Source organism: Lepidochelys kempii, chromosome 8, assembly GCF_965140265.1.
Source record: "Lepidochelys kempii isolate rLepKem1 chromosome 8, rLepKem1.hap2, whole genome shotgun sequence".
Taxonomy (NCBI): Eukaryota; Metazoa; Chordata; order Testudines; family Cheloniidae; genus Lepidochelys; species Lepidochelys kempii.
The window spans coordinates 91,487,807-91,511,039 of NC_133263.1; the positions used below are offsets into that span (position 1 = coordinate 91,487,807).

Here is a 23,233-nt window from a genome sequence, read left to right on the forward strand (position 1 = left end):
GAACGTGTGAGGAACTGGGGGATGGGGGGTGGTTATTCCACAGTTCCTCTAGTGTGAAGTACTTTCTGACTTTGATAATACTTGTTGTAGGGCGATGGTAGTGTTGTCTATACCTTAGTTTGCCTAACAATTTCCGTTGTAAGACCCTGTATTCAATTCCTTTTGTGTAGTTTGTGTGTGTGTGCGCGCGTGTTCAATCTAAGGGCAGCATTCACAGTTCCTCCTAAAACCAGCTAGCCCAGTCAGAGTTACCAACCTTTCCCAATATTATTGCATACAAATCTCCAGATATCTAAAAACACTACTGATATCACCCTCTTTCTTGAAGGCTTAGATTTAGGAAATGTCAAAAACTATTAGCCTTGAATCACTTACATTCATTATTTGAGAAAGCAGTGGGGTCGCCAATCGGTTTCTAACTGGTGTCCCTGCACGTTAGAACTTTAAGTGGGCTATATAGTCACAATTTATACTATAATAAAAAGAACACTGTTGTCATTGTTACACTTATTCTGATAAAGAACTTTCTAGATTTAAAAAAATGCATTCGACCTGCCAAAGTCTTATTTTTCTTACATAGTCTTAGCCAGATGATTTTCATCAGACTTGTCAAGTAGATGAAAACAACTTGAACCAATGGATTCTGATTGCACAGTCAAGATTTTAAAACAGCACTAAGGAAGAAAGTAAGAGACTGGTCTTACTTAACTTACAGTTCTAAACAAACAGTAATCATTCCTCCTATTGTTTCTGGGCTTGGTCCAAAGTATATTGAGCTCTATGGTAGTCTTCCATGGTCTTCAATGGACTTTGGATCAGGCCTTATCTGCACAGAGTATTCTATTATACTGTTTTGACCATACATGTAAAATTATCAAAACACATTTAAGTTACAGATAGGGATTGTCACTATTATAGCTAATATTTAAAAAGCTGTTTACATATTATATGCATGCTATATAGGTGTCTTACGTTCTGTCTTGGGCTTGTGCACGATCCTATTCTAGCCATCTAACAACTGAATGGCAATCTGTAATGATTCTCTTAATGTACAAAGACAGGTTTCAGAGTAGCAGCCGTGTTAGTCTGTATTCGCAAAAAGAAAAGGAGTACTAGTGGCACCTTAGAGACTAACCAATTTATTTGAGCATAAGCTTTCGTGAGCTACAGCTCACTTCTGTAGCTCACGAAAGCTTATGCTCAAATAAATTGGTTAGTCTCTAAGGTGCCACTAGTCCTCCTTTTCTTTCAATGTACAAAGATATCAGGGTTATCAACTATACTACACATCTTGTGGTCCCAAGAACAGAAGCCATGATCTATGGATACCAAAACAAAAACCACAGCTACCGAAGGAGAACATCTACCGAAGGAGAATGTCAACTTGCTCTTCGTCAGAGCTTTAAACGTCTGAGGGCCAGCCACCCGAAGGCACTATACTGCTGCAATGCATTTACTTTCTGATTGTGATTTCTTATATTTATAAAGGAACATATGTGACGATACACACATATTTTTGGTCTGCACTATTTTCTTCAAAACAATCTGCATTTTACTAGAACCACACTGTAAGGGAAGCATGTCACCCTATGTGTGAACAAAAATACTGAAGAGGAGCTCTGGATAAGCTCAAATGCTTGTCTCTTTCACCAACAGAAGTTGGTCCAATAAAAGGTATGACCTCATCCCTCTCATATCCTGGAACCAACACAACACTGCAAGCAACAAAAATACTATATATTTAGAGCCTGATTTTCAGAGCTAGTAAGCATCTGCAGCTCCCGTTGGCATTATGGGTGCTCAGCACTTACCCCTTTCAAAAAATTGAAAAGTTTTTTTTTAAATAACAAGAAGCTCAAAAATATATCAGGTAAAAGGTTCCTTAAAATAAGATTTTTTTTTTGCTACAAAATACACACTGCTTTGGGGGGCGGGGGGGGGGGAGAAGTGCCACTAGATGTTTTAATCATTGTGTATTTTGACAATGCATGCTCCATTAATCTCGGAACACTATACAAATCAGAAAGTGAAATACTATTTAATAGCTTTCATGTATGATAGAAGGGTGCAGCGTACATGCCAGGATATGCAAACAGCAGTGCTCCATGTTAGACAGGAAATCTTTAGACTTCTGCCATTTTAAAAATCCATATTTATGGAACCAAGAGTAAAAGGTGATGGGAATATCTTGAAGCCAAGGGAAATTACAGCAAGAGAACGGTTACTTACTTTATAGTAATTGTGGTTCTTCAAGATGTGTTGTTCATAGATTTGACCCTTAGTCCGCATGTACACAAGATCAGATTCTCTTTGGCCACTGGTGTCTATTGGGACTGCACCAGTGCCCTGCATGCCTTCACGCCCACTCTACCTGAAGGCATAAAAAGTCAATGGGCCCAACCACCCCTCAGTTCTTTCTTCAGTGCAGAATCTCATAGGAATAGGACTCCATAGTGGTGGGGGAAGGGTTATGGATTCTGTCCTAGAAGAACCACAGTTATTGTAGGTAAGTTACCTTTCCATCTTCTTTCAGTGATTGGCCGCACAGATTCCACTCTTGATGACTAACAAGCGGTTGTCTATTTACTTGAACATGGGTAAGAGGAAGTCCTACTCGAATAGTGACTGCAGGACAGCCCTCCCAAAATTGGCATCTGATCTGGAAACCTATATGAGGGAATAGTGAGTGGTAAATGTGTGGCTCAATCTCCACATAGCTGCTCTACACATCTCAGATATGGGAATACTCCCTAGACAGGAGGCTGCCTGAGCTCTAACGCACTGAGGTCTAATATGGCTCGGGGGAATCTTTCCTGGATAATTCATAGCATATTCTTGTGAAGTCAAAGACCCGCTCGCATAACCTCTATGTGGATATAGGTTGCCTCTAGACTCTGGCAGCAAAGGTCATAAATAGCCTGTATGTATTCTTGAAGGATCTTGTTCTGTCTGGATAGAATGACCATGCTCTCATTACATCAAGTGTGTGAAGCTTTGCTTCACCCAAGGAAGAGTGAGATTTAGGAAAGAAAACCAGAAGGTGAATATGTTGGTTCATATGGTCAGTGAAGAGAGAACAATTGGTCAGAGATCCCCATATATCTGGGCCTGGAAGTCTAAAAACCAAAAATAGCACAGGCATCAGGGAATGAACATAGTTACCCACAGGCTGTCCTAGCTAATCTTTCAGAGAAGCTGTGTGACTGTGGAAAGATGGGTGAAATCAGCTTCCTAAACAGGAAAAGCTCTGATCTGGTGAGCCCACAGGCTCGAGAATCACAGACAATTGTGGGGCAATGTCACCAGCTGTTCTGACACAAGCCATCTACAGTTAGGCTTATCCCATCAGTGGTAGACCTGAAACTCTACGTTTGTGGGTTGAGACTCCAACAATCATTTGCTGAGAGCTAATGACAACTGAGTTAATCCCTTTGCAATATTTCTTTCCTCCTGCTCAGAAGGACAAGAAATGGCATTGTGACCACGAGCCTCTTCCCAATGCAAGTTGGCAGCAAGACCAGTCAAGACCTTTGTAAACGTTTGGAGGCAATGGGGAAGGAAAAAAACAAATGCAAGGATCATGAAACTAAAATGCACCCCACTAATAAATGACAGTCATCCTCTTTCAAAAGATTCAAAAGAAGTCACCTGGCAGGTAGGGAAATAAGAAGGGATTAATGGGGCAAGGTCTCCACAGAGAACTACAGCTTATGGAACCACTAGTTGAAGAAGCACAGCTCCAGGATTCTGCAGAAGCCTCAATCTGTGTCAGGTCCAGGAAACACTGGAAGTAAAATACCAGGCTCAGTTGGCTCAGAGGACTATGAGATATTGGGGTTCTGGAGGAGGGGTGAAAGGGAGGAACACCTCATTTCAGTCAGCCTGCTTGCTCAAGCTGAAGGATGGAGTTTTGGGGGAGATGCAAGGGAATGAGCCCTGCCTGCAAGAACTGAAGCAGAAAAGAGAGACCAAGCTGGCCAAGAACAAAAGAGGAAGTGAAGAATACTAAGGAAGAGAAGGAAGTGGAGAGAAGAAATCCTCCACTTCCAGAACCTTGGCCTAGACAAGGGAGGAGGCCTGAACTTCTGATGAAGAGGCTTCTTTTGCTGACACCAAATGGTCCTTGGTTACCTTGTCCAGATAGTCCCTGAAAAGCTTCATCCCCATAAAAGGGATGTCAGTTAATTGTGATTTGCCCCGTCTCCAATGTGTTGTTCTAGTCTCTGAGCCAGATATCTAGATGGACCACCAGCACAACCTCCATAAGATCTAGCCACCACTTTGGCACTATCAAGGGCATCATCACAGAGATAAAAAACATATTTGGCTTCTTTGTGTCTGAATCCTTTTTCCATTACCGCTTTCTATATTTTAGTTCTTTCTCTCCTAGTGAAGAGAGAGAGGAGGTGGCAGAGCTGGAGGGCTGAGACAGGTGATCCATGCCGCCACTATCAGAAGACAAAAGCTGGAAGGAAGTAGGTAGACTCCTGCTGATAAGGTTTGTCACTTATGGTAAGAGTTAACTCCTTGCTTCCCAAGAAGTGCAGTTACTTGCATTTCCCGCGGACAAACAATGGGAGAAAAGAGGTATACAACAAATACAACTGTATGGGATGAGAACAGGAAAATAAATGTCTAAAAATATATGATTAATGTTTGACACATTACTTACTATGTCTCAGATTTAAAGAACAATACTATAGAATTTCTTAACTCAGAGGTTTTTAAAATAAACTAATTCCCAGAGGCTCTCTTAAAGGCAGTATTTTATGTCTTACAACTTCTTGTTACTTAGTCACAAGTAGACTTTATTGATATAAAATATGTAATATGTGAAGTATTCTATATGAAATGGAGCATTTCCCAAAAGGGAACTATGGATAGTAAACTATACACATGATAATGTGAGCAATCTTTTGTTTAATATTCATAGTCTTATGAGGAAATACTTTTATTCTGATTTGATTAACTGATCGTACTGTTTGCCTAACCCAGAATAACACATTTCAAACAAATTCACTATGCAGTAAAGTATATTGCAGCCAATAAACATAGCTATTAAAGTTGATAAAGAGGGCAGGACCCTCCAATGATTAGTAGTACTACAGAATTACAGGCACATCCACTCACCCAAGGCAAGTAAAATATCATTAATTGTTTCATTATCATTAATCATCACAGTAAAGGGAGAGAAAACAGATTTTGTGCCTGACCTTATAAATCTGTCATTACACTTTTAAAAGCTGGTTCATGAATAACAATAGAAGCCAACTGGTTGCATGAAGGGTGTCAGTGAAGAATTTGGCCCCATATCAGGATTTTTCCATAATTTAAAATAAATCCAGCTGCTGGTTACTTGTAGGCAGAGGAAGTTACACCAAATAAACTTTGCTACATAGGAGTATTTGTTTCTAAATTCACAGATCTAAATGTAACCCAGAAGACAAAAGTTCAGCAAGAGCAACCAGAGGCTGATTAATAGTAAAATGCCTACCTCATGTAAGTAGTATATTTAACGTACCATGCTGTATGCAGAATCCTTTCCAGAACCCAGATGCTTTGCAATGTCTAACATTCACAAAGGATTAACAGATACCCAAAATGCAAAGCCAAAACACTACTGTAATAAAACAGGCAATATAATGTAAAACTGTATTACGGTGTTAACAAAAATATTTTTCGTTTCACAATACTGAAAAACTTTTCTACAAAAGGTCAAGAAAAAAATCTGTTTCCTATTTAAGTACAAACCCCTGCATGAAATGTTCACTTGCCAAGTTCCATTTAAAAAAAAAAAGGTTAACCCACAACTTCAATATGAATATAATTGTTCATGCTAAAATATAGATTTATTTTAAGGAAATGGATAATATTTGTATTACATGTTATGGGCCTCTATAGTTACATCTGGTCCATATTTATTCAAATTTTATTCAGCTTGCATAATATTTTTGCTTACAGTTATATTCATTAAGATCAGAAAAGCTTAAACTTGAAAATTCAATAGCACTATTCATTAACATTCCTTCAGTCTGCAGTCACAGACATTTGCAAACTCTTCTTTGATTTTGAAATAATAAAACTAAGGTAATAAGATGTTTAGTATAAAAATATATGACTTAAGTAAGAATGATAGAAAGAGCTATGAATCACATGCCAAAGCAAACCAAAGTTTTTGAAAATGTATACATGCTCACTTTAGCGGGAATAATAGAAGTGCAGGACCATGCACAAAATTTTAACACTCTCACTCTCATTTTTTTTAATTAAATTAAAATTGTGAAGGAAAATACCCAGGACACAATGTCTATCATAGGGTAGATCAGATGCATGAAAGTGTATGAGACATGAAGCCAAATGCCAAGTTGCTTCAGCTACCTGTGAAGCACAGCTATTCCTGAAGTCACTTTTGAGATGTCCTATTGCTTTTGAATAGCTTTAGCTTAAATTTGGTCATTGGTTTGTGTTCTTGAAAGTGACTGACCCTCTAAAGGCAGACACTTCTTGGCAAGATAGAGCTCTTGTGAAGGATACAGTTTACTAAGGCTATCAAGTATATGATCTGCAACACTTGTTTATTTTGACTCCTCTTTGTGATGACTTGTATGTAAGTTTTCTTGTTGTGGGTCAACATTCATTAGGAGCAAGGATGAACCCACCAATCTCATTTTTACATTATCCATTCAAGAAACCAATCCTATTCCCCAAGTCAAAGGCGTTAATGCAGCTTTTATCAAATTGCCTCGTATTTTATAAATTTGATGATAAGACTAACAACTCACAATTAATTCACTTATATGGGATACCTGTCCAATCTGCAATCTACACTGGCCCATCTGAACCATTTTACACAACTACACAATTAAGTTAGCCCACACCGAGGCAAAACTATCCAGAATGCTGAAGAATTTTCTAACTGCTTGAAACATCAAAGGCACTATCAACTTACAGTTTTCTATCTCCATTAGCATGTTCCTACAGAACCATATTTTAAAGTTAAAGTTTAGAGAAATTACATTAAGTTTAAACAAGGTTCTAACAATATTAAATGAGACTAGTATCTTATTTAAACACAGCTTTCAAAGTTTCTACCTACTGGCACAAAGATTAAAGCATCTACCGTATAATTCTATTTAATGATTACTGACAACCTTGACTACCTGTTGATTAGCAGTATACTTCATAGACTGAAAACTAAAAAGAATGAGATGAACTTATGTCTTCCTTCCCTGAGTGCACATCATTCGGCAAAGAGATGGAAACAAAGGGCCCGATAATTCTCGCATTTAAGTTAACAGTAAACATTCCCATTAACTTTAATGGTGCCCCCCAAAAGCACATAGTATTTAAGAAGTTTATGTAAATCCCAGAAGTATGATCACAGATACTTAATTCACACAGACTTAAAAAAAACAAACCACCTCATTGATGCATTAAGAATTCACAAAGGCCAAGAGGATGATGCCTTTATGACTACTTTTTGTTCCCAATTGCATTAGTTAATCTAAGGACTCGGAACAGGTCAACTCATGAGACTGATCAACATTTTTAGAAGTACTCTTTTCCACATATGATACAGTATCACAGTAGCATGCTTGTATATGTATATATTTGATATCCAGGTATAGCTATAACAACATCAGACAGAGCCAAGAGGCAAATATTTTACTGCCTACAAATCTCTAGTGTCATTAACCAGACCCAAACTTTCATTAGTAATAATAATTAGCACTTATAACTTTTTACTTTTAAATCACATCAAAAGCATTAATTCATGAAACAACCCAAGAGGTAGATATTATCCCCATCTTGGAGACAGGGAAAACTAGGTGTGAAAAGGGAGTAAGTGATTTCCTGAAAATCCACAGAACTTTCCAAGCCATAATTAGAAGTAACTTCTGGCTTCCAGTGTTCAAACTGCACCTATCAGTTAAGTATGACATTTTAGTTACACCCATCAGATGGCTATAAAAGCATGGTTCAGAAATTAAAATTAAATATTTTACCCTCAAAACCACATCGGCTTCTTCTCTTGGATAATTAAAAAAAAATTAAAACGTAAGATTTCTATAGCCATTTTTGTTTATAGTTTCATTCATTGTGTAATGGTACAAAGTGTTAATAGTCTAATATTTAGGAGCAATATATTACTACTATCCTCAGGGGAACAATAGTATTCTCTTCATCAGTAGAGTAACTCAACAAATGTATTCCATTAAAAATAAATTTTAGCACTAGCTCTTATTAGGGATTGTACAGAAAACCTCCAAAACTTCAACTGAGTGTAACCGATGTAGTCATTTGCAAACAGCCTGAAAAAATGGCTTTAAGAGGTGTGAACTTGCTTTCAAAGTGGTGTTGACCCTGAAACTTAATGATGCCAACTTAAAAGTCAACAGTGTTAACTATTTCACTGCTGAACATTTTAGCAGAAACATTTCTCACCACCGTAAACCAACCTAAGGCTTCTCAGGGTGCTAAAAGCCCTAAACGGTCCCCTACCTGGTACCAATCCCTGCAGCTTGACTTCTTTCCAACAAATTCTACAGTGAAGATACTGTATGCATTTTCAAGAGTGCTCCTCGGTAAATTGAGAATTAAAAATGTTGGGGCACCATAAAATTAAACTTAATACCAAATTTGATTAACAGAGTACCCTTTTGGTTGTGTTTTTCATTTTCATATTTAAATCCATAAAAATGCTCCATTTTTAAAACTTTATCTGAAGCTGTCACAGAACTTCCAGCCTCACACACCACAGAATCCAGGCCCTTTAACACAGAATTTAGGTTAATGTTGCTGTGGTGTATGGGGCCTTGAGTAGGTGCTATGTAATGCCAGGGGGGTTCCTAAGGTTCTTTTGTTGTTCTTTACTCCCACACCCTAAGTTAAAGGAGACTGTTTATATGACTTACTGGGAAGGAAAGGAGAAGCCTTACCACACTACTCTTACAGAATTCATTGCTGGCCAAATTCACACAGAGGCTTGCTGAATTTAACTGCTATAAAGGAAAGACCATGTGTTGAAGAGTTGCAATGTAAGATAAGTGGGAAAACCAGCCCTCAGAATGAAAAGAAATAACTACTCCTCCTTAAATGCCAGGAGAGCACCAAGAAGAGAAGACAGTCCCAGCAAAAATGCTGACAGACATTTCAATTTTTCCAAGGACAGTCCTGACTTCTCCAGATCTGTCCTCCCAATAATTACATTAGTTCTGCCTGGTGCACTCCTGCTTCCCCTTTGAGTGCAGCCAGAATACTCAATTACAATGCATTGACAAGTTTTTTTAAACAGAATATTAAGGTCTTCTTTTCAGTCGACTATATCTTAGTTAAGAAACTGCATTCTAATTTCCTGTGCAAATTAACCTCCCTGCAACATTCTGCCATATTTTTAATGCCTCTAGTTTGTGACTTTTGATGATATTCAAGGTTATAACTTAAAAGTCATAGAATGTGTTTCATTTTTAAGAGGTGCTTATTTTTGCAGGGCTGCCAGATTTACTGGCAGTATATCATAAACTTAAAGGAGCTTCAAAATAATTTTTAACTGGACATTTCTACTCCATGACTGTTCACTGTTGTGGTTCACTAGGGTTAACAGTAAAAAAAACAGAGCAGCAAATGAGTAATTAAACAAATAATTTTGGCTGCAAATGTATTTAAAAACATATTGGGCTAGGTCTTCGCGTTCTTACGCTACCTTTCTTTCTAGGTTAATTTAACAGCCCTAGCAAAAATACACTTCGTGGATCAGCTGTGATATTGGCACATCACAGTAATATTGTGAGCCAAGGTATATCACTCAAAAACCTATTCGTCACAACTCAATGACTACATAATTCCCCCCTCAAACGTTTCCACAAAGTTATCCACACACAAAACACATGGAGGATCAACTGTAACTCTGAAGGAAAGGAAAGCAGAAATATGTGTTACCATCTCATTTTCTGAGAGGGTGGTGCAGAGGGGAATTTTTCAGCCACTTCGATGTGAAAGGAAGTGCCATTTGCACAAGCCTGCTCTTGCTCTACCATTGCTTGCCTATCCCCATATAGAGTACATCTCTGGGACACCTACAATAGGTATCTCATTCCTACCTTCTACCTGTAGCATTTATACTCTAGGGATGAAAGACATCAACTCCCTATCTCTTTCAGACATGAGAGTGTACAGAGTAAATGGAGGCCTACAGGATAGTGCTCCTGTTCCCTTGCTCCCTGACCTCAAGAACTCCCATTGGCTGCATTTAAAAAATATATATTTTTAAAGTATCAAATACAACCATGTTGTGCAAGCCAGCTTCAAATTAACTGCCCTACACTATGGAAAACTATGGGCCATGGGCACAATTTCCTGTCACATAAATAGGACTGAAGTGGCTGCAGATATCTATGGCTCTGAGTATCAAATAACTCTCAAGTAGTGAAGCTACCAGTCAGTTATTTTGGCTTTACAAATATACAATTTACCCACCTATCCCACAGAATTGAAAGCAAAGGACGAAAAGAAGCATGGGACATACTAATTAGCTACCAGTAGTTCCACTCCTTTGTTCTCACCTTATATCCCACAGAGCCAGAGGGAGGAGGAGAAATTTTCCTAACAAACACAGATGGTATTTCCCTCCACCAGCTCCTGGTTTTGTTTTATTATTCTCTCAGTTTTCACCATCACACTACTAAACAATTATTATCTCTTTGCCCTAGTGACAAACATGGCATCAAAATACTGAGGCCCAGGTCACCTGATGGTGTAAATCAGCTCTATTAACTGAGCTAAGTAAAATAAACCTGCTGAAGATCTGGCCCCTTTAGGGCTACAATTTGTCTGTAGTTATGCATATGCATGTCCCACTGAAGCGAAGAGAGATTGTGTGCATGTAACTGAAGAAAGAATCTCGTAGGTCTCCACAGTAAATTAGCAGACCAGACTATGGTCTAATAAGAGCAACTTGTTTACTATGAAGTATTACGGCATGCTTTTGAATGCTCAAAATGAACAAGATGAAGACCAGCTAAGATTCATTTTGGCAGGTCCTGTAACTTAAAAAAGAAAGTCAGACATGTGTGAAAATTTACTTCATACAGATGAATTTCCCTATTGCTGGAAGCAAGTTGATAACTTTATAAATTGTTTTCTTTACAAATTTCTAGGTTGACACTTTAATAAATAATCTAACAAAACACAGAACCCAGTCTATAATAGCTACTGAAGTTACAGCACAGTGTTGTTTGTTTTTCTCCTGTTTGCCCCTCGGCAGAAACTTTATGTATTTCATTAGTATGAAATTTTCAGGAAAGATTTACAATGGATTATTTATGACAGGATGTCACTTGGAATTTGAAAACATTTAAATGAAGAAGCAGAGAGATGGCTCAATATAAAACCCCATATATGAATCCCCTGAGTTTTAGGGATCTTGATAAAATGGAACTTGGACATAAACTATCCCACACTTTTACAAAACCAAAACTGAACCAATGATGTTTGAAAAATTTGAACCAGCTCAACCCAGTTTTGCCGAACTCCACCTGAAGGAGAATCATTTATTGGAACCCTACACATTTTGGAGCTTCAGATAAATGGGACCAAAATTCTGAACTACTTCAGATCTGGGTTCTAATATTATAAAACCAAGACATGGCCTACACTTTATAAAACAAAATCACCCAGTTGTGCCGATCCATCTCTCTCCCTCTCATTTATATTTTGCTTAAGATGCGATTTCCTCTGAAATGTTTCAAGTTGTACCTGCTGAGAGTAACAACAGACCTCACTGCTTAATGACGTATTACTATGTATTTTCTTGAATAATCGTATGTAAAGAGATTACAAAGCAACTCTATCAGCTTAACACACTTTATGGCAAAATTCAAGATGACTCAATGCTCAGGCAGACTGCAACAGAGAACTCTAGACTCAATTTGCTGACACTAAGAATTTCATGTTGACAGTCTGTTAAATTATAGTCTTGTATCTCTCCGAGAAAGAGTGAAGAACTAAAATAGCAAATCACCTAGCACAAAGAAGGAAAAGGTTTAGGCTAGCCAGGGGTGCACGTAAGTTAGGGGACTTACCGGTATTCCGAAGTCCTGAGCAGGGGCATGGCCTCAACCGGAAGAGGCGTGGCCTTAAATCCCCAGGCCCTTTAAATCTTGATTTAAAGGGCCCGGGGCTCCATCTGCAGTAGTGGCGGCTGGGAGCCCGGGGCCCTTTAAAACATCCTCGAGCTACCAGCTGCAGAGGTGGCTGAAAGCCCCAGGGCTCGCTGGCGATTTAAAAGGGCCCAGGGCTCCAGCTGCCGCTACCACAGTGGAGCCCCGGGCCCTTTAAATTACTGATGGGCCCTGGGGGCTCCTGGCTGCCAGCGCTGTCCCGGGGCTCTGGGCTCTGGCAGAGCTTTAAAAGTGCCTGGGGCTCCACTGTGGTAGCGGCTGCCAGAGCCCTGAGCCCTTTAAATCCCCTCCGGAGCCCTGCTGCCTGAGCCCTGGGGTAGCGACGGCTGGGCTCTGTCGGGAATTTAAAGGGTCCCAGGGCTCCAGCCGCTGCTACTGCTCCGGCCCTCTAAAATCCCTCCAAATCCCCGCTGCCGCTACCCCAGGGCTTGGGCAGCGGGGCTCAAGCGGGGATTTAAAGGGCCAGGGTGGTAGCAGTGGCTTGAGCTCCGGGGCCCTTTAAATCCCCGCCACCGCCCTGCCGCCACTACCCCAGGGCTTTAAATTGCCATCTGGGAAAGCCGGTCCCGGTACAGCGCACCAGCTCTTGCCGGTACGCCATACCAGAGCATACCAGCTTACTTTCACCTCTGAGGCTAGCTAACCTTTTGAACTTGCATATTGATGATATACTTTAATGGTGCTGAATACAATACAAATTGGGATGGTACTGACAAAAAAAAAATCGAACTTTTTAAGCAGCATGGCTAGAGGGGTAGACTAAACAAAGGAACACACACAAAAGTAATAAAGTTATCTTTGCCAATCTGTGTCCAGCCTTGGGTGGTGCTGACAGGGACTTAGTAGGTGTCCTGCTTAAACAGAGCACAAAATAAGCATTTATGTTTCTAAAGTATGTAGGTATTAGCACAAAGCGAAGCCATGACATTCATTTTGTGGTCCAGTCATGGACGTTTCAGATTAAATAATTTACAATTTCATTACTTTTTTAAAATGAGAGGGAGAAGGCTTATGTGTAAAATAAATAGAGCTCATTCTAGGAATAATAAAAGTGAGCAATGGGAACTCATCAAAACCTTTAATTTATATGGCTTAAATTGTAGAAAATGGGGTACATAGATAATTATGATGGTAATGGAAGATAGTGAAAATATATAGAACTGTCAATTTAAAAGGAAATAATGCATATTTAATCTTACATATCAGGCAAAACTACCAAATTTATTATGAAAGCAGCTGTATGCCATTCACAACACTGAATAATTTAGCAGAGGATTACTGGATATATGGTATTGCTTATTTCTAAATTTTCTTTTCCTTATTTTTTCTGCTTCTTAATTAAGGTAATGAATAATAGCTCAATAAACTCACAAGTGGAGTATCTTTCCCTCCAACAATGCTGAGACCAAGGCCTGATCGCCCCTTGGATATTTCTATAGTCATCTCTTGCCCAGGAACAATTGGGCATGTGGCTGGATCCACTGGCAACAGAGGTTGCAATACATTGCCTAAAAACATTAAAAGAAAAAGAAATTAGTCAGCAATATTAAATGTACATATAATTGATCTAATAAGGATGCACATTAGTAATTTAAGAGCAAAAACTTTCTAAACATCCCTACACAGTCATGTTGGAGGAATACTGTAAAGACAACATCTGAGCTTAGAACTAACTATTAGAATCTGAGTTTAGAACTATTAGAATCTGGTGTGAAATTGACTTCAGAATTGAGATGTGACTTGTGTGATTTTGATCAGTATGACAAAACATGTTGCATTTGGATGTGACAACGCAGTGTCACGACAATGAAACACAGGGAATTTTTCAAGCTTAAATTCAGGATTTTTTTTTTAATCAACTTGTCACTTAGAACTAGACATGGTTCATATGCACTGTTGAAACACTTTTGTTCTGCAGCTGCAAAAGGCAACTATCCAAAACAACAGTGGCCCAAGATATTTGTGACACAAGAGCACTTCTGATATTACTGATGACCATCCTTTTGGCAAACAAAAACTAAACGATCTATGATCAAGTTCTTGTAGTTATTAATTATTATTATTACTACAATGAAGAAAAAACCCTACTGTTTACCAATGGAACAGGAAATCAATATGGAAAGAAAAATTCCTTCAAACTTTTAAAAGAGTATTAAATAATGGTGAAAATGTTTCAAACCTTTTTATATTAAAAAAAATTGTTAAATTGTTGTAAGCAAGACATGAAAAGTAATTCTTCCGCTCTACTCTGTGCTGATTAGGCCTCAACTGGAGTATTGTGTTCAGTTCTGGGTGCCACATTTCAGGAAGGATGTGGACAAATTGGAGAGAGTCCAGAGAAGAGCAACAAAAATTATTAAAGGTCTAGAAAACATGACCTATGAAGAAAGACTGAAAAAATTGGTTTGTTTAGTCTGGAAAAGAGAAGACTGAGGGAGGACATGATAACAGTTTTCAAGTACATAAAAGGTTGTTACAAGGAGGAGGGAGAAAAATTGTTCTTAACCTCTGAAGATAGGACAAGAAGCAATGGTCTTAAATTGTAGCAAGGGACGTTTAGGTTGGACATTAGGAAAAACTTCCTGTCAGGGTGGTTAAGCACTGGAATAAATTGCCTAGGGAGGTTGTGGAATCTCCATCATTGGAGATTTTTAAGGGCAGGTTAGACAAACACTTATCAGGAATAGTCTAGATAATACTTAGTCCTGCCATGAGTGCAGGGGACTGGACTAGATGACCTTTTGAGGTCCCTTCCAGTCCTATGATTCTATGATTGACCCTTTGGAACATCAAAATAAAAAGAATAAAGCAAAACATGCCTAAGGAGGACTAAAACAATCCCAGTTATAGCAGGATATTATAGCTCATTTTGACAGTACTTGCTATGATATTACTGGGTAACTTTGCCATTAATGTAAGCTATCTTGCAGAAAGAAATAATTGGTTCTCACTGTGGCTGGTGAACTCTGTCTCTGGAGAAAGATAAGAAGGTGTTGGTGCCAAAGATATCTCATGTAAACTGATGGGTACTTTGGTTGAAGACTTTGATTGTTTTAACTGATTGAGGACCTGAAAGGAGAAATCAAAATAGTTCAGTTGTTAAAATAAAAAAATACAAAGGTAGCATGTGCTGTTCTGAAATCAGCTGTAGCTATCGATTAAAGCAAAGTATGAAAATCTTTACATTAATTGGATTAGCAATAGAACAATTCAGTTTAAGAATATTTAATATTTTTAAAAGAGCCAAATTGGGTAGGTTTGATACTGTAAATCCAGAAATGCCTGCAAAGAAAGTCTGATGGAATTTCATTTGGTATAAGAGACTTATCTGTGTGAGACAACATTCTGAATTTTTAAAAACAAGAAACTGTATTCTTAACACAGTCTTGCATGACTATTTCTACATATTTAAAGAGAAGGATGTTTTTAAACCATTCAGTGTTCAAATAGGAATTAATTCAATCTCTTCTTGGTTATAGAAGAACCCTAGTTACGTAAATTGTAATACAACAAAAATGTCTTCAATTGAACTCCCCTCCCTCAACCTCACCCTCAAATACAAACACACATACATTTTCTGGAAGTTGCTCCACCAAATCCTGCTGATCTACCATCAACGTCTGTTTGTCAGCTTTGTTTCTGACATCCTAAACAGGGAAAAGGGTAACTTTATTAAAAAAAAGAAGTCACATCAGCTTCTTAATTAAATTTCTTCAAAACCAGAGATATCAAGGCTCTAATTCTGTAATGTGATACTATTTACACATGACACACAATTACACTATGGAACTTCTTTGCTAGTTCATGATGCTGAAGCCAAGAATTTAGGAGGACTGAAAGAAGAACTGGACATTTACATGTAAAACAAGATTATCCAGGGCTATAAGTACTTAATTTAGATGCAATACAGAGGTTGGGGGGGGGGGGGGAAGAAAAGGGGATGAGCTTATGCCACATCTGTCTATTGTGGAGTCTCTTGCACCTTCCTCTAAAGCTTCTGGTACTAGTCTCTGTGGGAGACAGGTTACTGGATTAGACGGACCGTGTGTCTGGCAATTCACATGTTCCTATGTACCTCAGAAATTAGAGTTGGGTATTTGTCTAACTTTAAGCATAATGAGTAGTTTCATGGGATCTTGTGGTGATGAGACTCTATGGGCAATAGGGGAAATATTATGTTCTCAGCAATAAGACATCTTTTTCTTTTGGCCTTGACAGTCACCAATAGACTGGCAGCAGGAATCTCTGCTTAACTTGTCATCTAAAGAATGAGCCATTGAGCACAGACCTGCAATGTTAGCAAAGAGCAAAAAGTTCAAGATCCATACTGCTACTTGAACACATAATTTTCTGGCTCGGAGAAAAGCAACAACAGTTAAGGCACTTATAAAAATGAGTATTTATATAGCCAATATTATTGAAATCTCCAACACCCTTTATCAACTCCACATTCTAGAGTTATTTGCCATGATTCACCAAGCAATTTTCAAAATTTGGATTGTGATAAAGATCTTACACAGCTTACTGTCCAATCGGTCGCCACTATTTTTACAGCCTATTCTGTCCCTTGCTCTAGAGTCAGCATCATCTGAAACCACCAGGATGTTCCTGGTTAACCTAATAGCACTATATCCATCCTCCAAATCCATCTCCCTGTTCCTAATCTTTCACCTTCTCTTCAGTCTGACAACTCCATAGATAGATAGATGATACTGACTCTGGAGTGACTGGATTTACATTGGGGTGAGTTTAGACCATTGAGTGTGAGGTCATTACTGATATATATATATATATATATTTATTATAATGACCTCACACTCAATGGTCTAAATTCATCCCAACATAAATCCAGTCACTTCATTGGATGTACACCAAACATATTCTGGATCAAGACTACATTGCCTAGTGGATAGAGCACTAGACTGGAACTCTGGAGACTTGGGTTCTAATCCTGGCTCTGGAAAGTCAATTCACCACTCTGTGCCTCAGTTTCCCCATCTGTAAAATGGCAATAATGATTCTGAGCTCCATTGTACAGTGCTTTGAGATCTGTGATAGAAAGTGGTATGTAAGAGCTAGGTATTATTATCATAAAAACAATCTTATCTTTCCCCTTAAATTCTTCTCTTCTTGCTCTCTGTCATTGTTGACACACTAACATCCTTCCTAGCACCTAAATTGTAATCTGAGTATCATATTGATGCCTTCTTTCCCCATATCTTTCCATTGTTTTCTTTGGACTCTTTCCCTCATTCATCCATTCCTGTGCACCCCTACTGCAAATGACTTAGTTCATGCTTTCATAACTTCCTGTCTTAATTACTACAACCTCGTCCTCTCTGGTTTCCCCAATTGCCAACTTTTCTGCTCCATTACATCCAAAATGCAGCTGCCAACATAATCTTCCTTTCCAATTGCTCCAGCTACATCTTCCCCCTGGCTCCTTTTTGGATCTCTACAATAGTTTCCACTCTGCTACATTAATCTCATACTTCACCTCCTCATTTTCAAAGAATTCCAAAATGCCACCCCCAACTACATCTCTCGCCCTCATCTCCTGCACCGTAATCCACTCCCTAATATATGCCCAAGCTTTTCTCCTAACTGTTCATCTCTTTCACCCACTTCAGACTTTGTGTATTTTTTTCATATTAATCTGTATCTCAGTTTCCCAGCTGCAGTATACCAAATACGGCATGCAAAGTAACAAAAATTTGCTTTTACAGTCAGAATTCATGCATTAAAACTCCAGTTCATTTGTATTCCAGGGTGGTTTGGACAATTCAAATGCACATATTCAACCCATGAGTGCTTTGTCAATCAGGAATACAAACAAACCAATATTAGCTCGGTGGCTGATTTCAATGCTCGAATACTATATCAACTTCTGGTTCTTTGGAAAAAACTCAGTGGACTTCCAAGTATTTGTTGGTAATTTTCAAATATTTTCAAAAAACAAATAGGTTTGCAAGAACCAATGACTTTGTGAAGCAAAACAAAAACTCCTCTCCCAAAACAAACAAAAAAGCTCCATTTCCTTCAGTGAAAATACCTTACATAGATTATGCATAAATAGCATGTCTCAACTAATGCACTAGCTGAAGAACTATACTAAACTGTTGTGTGGGGTAGATGGTTGGGGGGTGGACAAAATAATTGTCCCAACAAATTTTATGTTTCTGTGGGTTAGTCACTCCTCAGCATACCTAGGATTTCTCGATTTTAACCTCTAACAGAGCCTTAGAAAGAAGATTAAGGCACAACCCCAGAAATTCTAGGTTTCTGATAACGTACAATCCTAACACATTAAACCACCAACATGTATCAATGCAGAGTTTGATATTTATTACAGCACACACTCTGACAGTGCCACATTAAACCAGAAGTTATGGATTTGATGCAGAAATTCTATAGCCTATGTTATGCAGGGGGACAGACTACATTATGATAATGGTCCTTTTGATTTTAAAAATCTATGAAGGTAGGATATACATGAGTGTGATTTATAGCCACAAGCTTTTTTCTGGGGCATGGAAGATATTGTCGACAAAAGTAGATGTGAATCCCTTGTTGCTGAGTATAGCTCAAGAGAGGGACCAGGGAGCTGCATACAACTGCTGTACCTCAATATAGAACAAATTGTATTTACATCTCAATCATATGAACAGGTGTAGGAAATCATATATACCTGCTTTTCCTCTCACTTAGATAAATCAGGAGTTACTCACTAAAACTCAATTGCACTACAACCGCGTGAAAACATAATGAGGCCCTGTGATGCTGGCAGACCAGGCACCAGCTCATGCCAAAGTCCCCATGTCTCTGCTGAACTCTGATATCTTTGTAGCTGAAATCTGGCTCACTTGTGGGTTAATGTTGATAGGATAGGTATTAGAATTGTAAGAAAGTGTTTGGATTCTATTGAATGCTTGTGAGTTGCTGCATGCATTAATCTTATTTGTAATATCTGTGTTCCATATTGTAATGTAATTTTTGAAGGGATGTATTACGAGCCTCTATGACTGCATGAATCACCATACAGGAGAGGGCCATTAATTAGTGTGAAGAGAGAAGCTCCTTGTAAACCCATCCAGAAAGAGGAATCCCATTGATACCAGACTGGCTGTGGTTGGATCTTGGATCACGAAAGCTTATGCTCAAATAAATTGGTTAGTCTCTAAGGTGCCACAAGTACTCCTTTTCTTTTTGCGAATACAGACTAACACGGCTGCTACTCTGATCCTACATCTGGACTGAGGAATGGTCAACAAGAGTACTAAAGGCTCTTAGAGTTGTTCTGCAATCCTTCCCCCACTCACATGACTCATTTTCATCAACTGAATTTGCAACTGAGAGCATATGGCAGAAGAGGGATAAAAACACCAAACAAAAGGAACTAAGGATCTCTATGTTGGAGGGATTTTTGAGAAGCAAGGAGTTTCTTAGGCATAAGGAAGAGATCCCCATCTGCTTTTTCTGGGTTAACCCTAATGGACAAATTGAGCTTGCTGGTTATAGAAGCCTCTATTTCCACTTAAAACTTAACTGATTCATGTGTCTATATTCACTTGCTTTAACCTTGTAAATAACTCTAGCTTCTTTTTCCTATTTAATACACCTTCATATAATTTATTATAGGAATGGCTACAAGCGTTGTCTTCCATGTGAGATCCAAGGTATTGGGAAAGTGACTGGTACTTTGAGACTAGGAGTAACATGAATATTGCTGTGATCCTTGGGTTTAAGGGCCATCTATCACAGTGATACCTCACCTTGGTGACAAGACAGACCGGAGTATACAATGGGACCGTCTGTGATTTTGTTTAAGGCTGTTAATACGGCTGAAGAGTTTGCACTTAATGCAGCTGGTTGGTAAAATTTAAGTTTAGGAGTCATGACCAGTCTGGGGTTTGTGCCCTGGTGTTTTAACAGTCTGCCCTGTCTCCCACGCTCTTGCACCACAGTTGGGAGTGTCACAAACCCATAATGTTAGCACTTTTCAAGCTTCGAATTTTGTGGATGACTAAAACACGTTTCTTTAAAGATAGCGTCACTTACCGTTTTGATACATTCATCATCAGTCAAGCTTTTCATGACAACTTCTGAGCTGCAATCTTCTTCACTGCTTGCATGTTCAGTGCCACTGTGATCCTGGTAGAGAGATTGTTTTAAAAAACAAAACATTACCCCTAAATAGCTCATGATAAAATTAGACAGCATTTATGTGATGTGATGCTTGTTTGAAATAAGGAAGAAGATCCACAATGAACCACCACTGATTAAAATCAGTGTTACAAATTTCAGAAGGCAGGTGCTGGTCTTTATTGGTCTAGGATGAATTTATATTAGGATCACCTCTTCTTACACATCACGAATACTGTAATTAGCATTCAGGGGACAACAACTCCGACATTACTGAGGATGAAGCTCATGAACCAGGAGGAAAAGGTGTTTTACTGAATGGTGCTCAGCTATAGAATTCCCTTCTGCAATAGGCGAAGATGAGCACGTTTTACTTCCTGTAGAGCACATGCAACACCCCCCCTTTGCACAGGAGAGGCAGTGATATAACAGATTAGGAGTTTTCTTCCTTTTTTAGAGGTCTCCCACCAAAAAGAGGCCATGGAACATAAAATGTTACCATAGTTGAAGCAGAGAAAATGGTCTTACCAGAATAATGCTGAAACTTAATTTTTGTATTTGGTGCATAGATATTATGGTGACTTGTGCTTTCCACATACACAGAGAGCATAATCATGACTGGGAAATGATGCAGAACATGTGTAAGAAAGGACTATTATGTTTAAAAAAAAAAACATTCCAAATCAAGAGTATAGGCTACAATTTCTACTTCTATTGTCTTTCCCTAGCAAACATGCGATATGTTTTTACCTGAGAATTGTATTCCTTTTACCCAGCTCCTGAAGATGAAGAGAGGTTTTTAGGGCTGTTTTCTCTCTCTTTTTTTTTTTTTTTAACGTTCAAATGAATTCAAGTCATTGCTCTATATCCCAAGCATACACTTCCTTATAAAGCAAAATTGACTGTATATTACCAATCCAATTTCCTGCAAAGATCTTCACTAGCAGACTTCTTTACCAGGCTATTCTGAATTCTTGTTAGGCATTGAACAGGTAAAACGGGATTTATGCAAATGGCCATCTTGCGATCTGAAGAGGTAATCTACTTCTCTTCATTCTTTAGGAGGCTCACTCCATTCGGTATTCACAAATAATGCCTCATCCCAGTGACAAAACATTATGTAAGAGGTGGCTTTATGATAATATTAAGGTTCTTGCAAACAAAGCTTCTATTAGACTTATACACTATATTTTGGTTTAACTAGCTCATTTGGTACCAGTACTATGTCTATTGTGGTCCTGTGCTATAGTTTCACAGAAATAAACATGTCCCCATGTTACAGGAGTGTTTACTAGTCAGCCATTTTTCTCATTAAACTACTTCAATCAAAATGAAGAGATCAACATTAATTCTGTTTAGCAATAGTATTTTGTAGTTATGTAGGCATCATGACATACTGCTAAATTACTACCTCACCCACCTTGTCTCTCCAGGCCTGTTTTATAAGAAAAAACAATTCTACAAGCCACACGTATTGTTAAACATCTACTTAGTGTCTCCTCTGAAAGTGCATAATATAGTCTACATTTCAAGATATGAACAATTAATTTACAGCATAAAGCCCTACATAATTATGACAACCATCTGAAGTATTTTTAAAGTGGTGTAAAAGGTCTGATGGATAGCCCTAGAAATGAAAATCCTGCATTTAGCCACAAAATAGGTAAAAAACGTCCCTTCACTGCATGTAACTTTACCCATCTCCTGGGTCTACCATTAAGGGTCAAATAGCAAAAGGGACAGAATTCTTTGGTTCCTGCAGAGTAGTAGATTTTGGTGATATGGACACTTGACCATGACAACCTGGAATGAGACTACCAAACCGAGCTACATGGGATATGGTACAACTATCACATGAAAACAACAACTTCTAGTCTGATGACTTAAATTAGATTGTAAATGGAGAACTAGAGGTAGAAGGCTCTATACCTATCACCAGTTCCTGAGCTATTCAACCATTCAAGCAAAATGACAAACCTTTCCCTCTCTCCCCTAAATGTACATTTGCAAAAAGCTGCTTCAAAATTTATATTGCCTTTCAGTGAAGATTTTTAAACATCAGGTCCATAGGAATGAACCCTTCAAGGGCAGGATAACAGGTAATACCATGAGGGTGCAAGAACACAGCAGCTGAAATTACTACTTGTCTTACCTTTACTATTTACCAACATAAGAAGGGAGGAGTTCTAGATATAGTGTAGGGGACAACAGAAGGTACGGAGGTCATCACAAAATGACCAAGAAAACTTTAAAGTGAACCTAAAGGCTTGGTCCATAGAAACCGCAGACTAACAAGGATTCTGGCCGCATGGAACAGGACCCAATGGAGCATGAAGCTTCAGTTCAAAAAGAAATATTCTTCCTTTACAAAATAGATAAATGAAACCCAGGGTTTTAATTAAAGAGTTCCCCTGAAACAAAAGTTAATTAATGTGGCTTTTCTGTACAGCATAATAGCACTTGAATTGCATCACGGATGTACAATAAATGGCCTTAAACATTACTGTAACTTGAAAACTGCAAAAAGCATGCTCCAGAACTTCCATCTAATATTTCAAAGCATGAGCTAAGGCTGCACGATTGTAATAATGCTTATTAAAATATCAAAAAGCAAATGTACCAACGACCAGAATTTAACAATTCAAGGCTAGACCAAGCCCCAATTGACTCATAAAACATGCTTTGCTTTATTAGCTCAAGAAGACATAGCATTAATAAGCAGCAGCAAGGCTAGCCATGTGCTATATCTACAAATAAGTACCATATTTCTCAGTTATATTATTATGAGGAGACATCAAATTGATAACGATGTGGTAACATTCCAGATTGCATTGCGCAGTAAGCACAATGCATTCATAAAGTTCAAAAGGATAAAAAGAGTCACATTAGGGGTGATGCAACTACCATAATAT

General features: G+C 38.4%; 1 protein-coding gene across 11 annotated transcripts in view; it reads right to left on the minus strand.

Annotated features, from left to right (window-relative positions):
• Positions 1-23,233, minus strand: part of PATJ (PATJ crumbs cell polarity complex component) — a 219,596-nt gene that overhangs the window by 33,872 nt on the left and 162,491 nt on the right. For all 11 annotated transcript variants that reach the window (XM_073357497.1, XM_073357498.1, XM_073357502.1 and 8 more), the window contains 4 exons: positions 20,238-20,330; positions 15,752-15,826; positions 15,131-15,248; positions 13,551-13,687 (listed from right to left, as the gene is read on the minus strand). In XM_073357497.1, the coding sequence (XP_073213598.1) occupies positions 13,551-13,687; positions 15,131-15,248; positions 15,752-15,826; positions 20,238-20,330 (423 nt within the window). The remainder of the gene's footprint in view (positions 1-13,550; positions 13,688-15,130; positions 15,249-15,751; positions 15,827-20,237; positions 20,331-23,233) is intronic.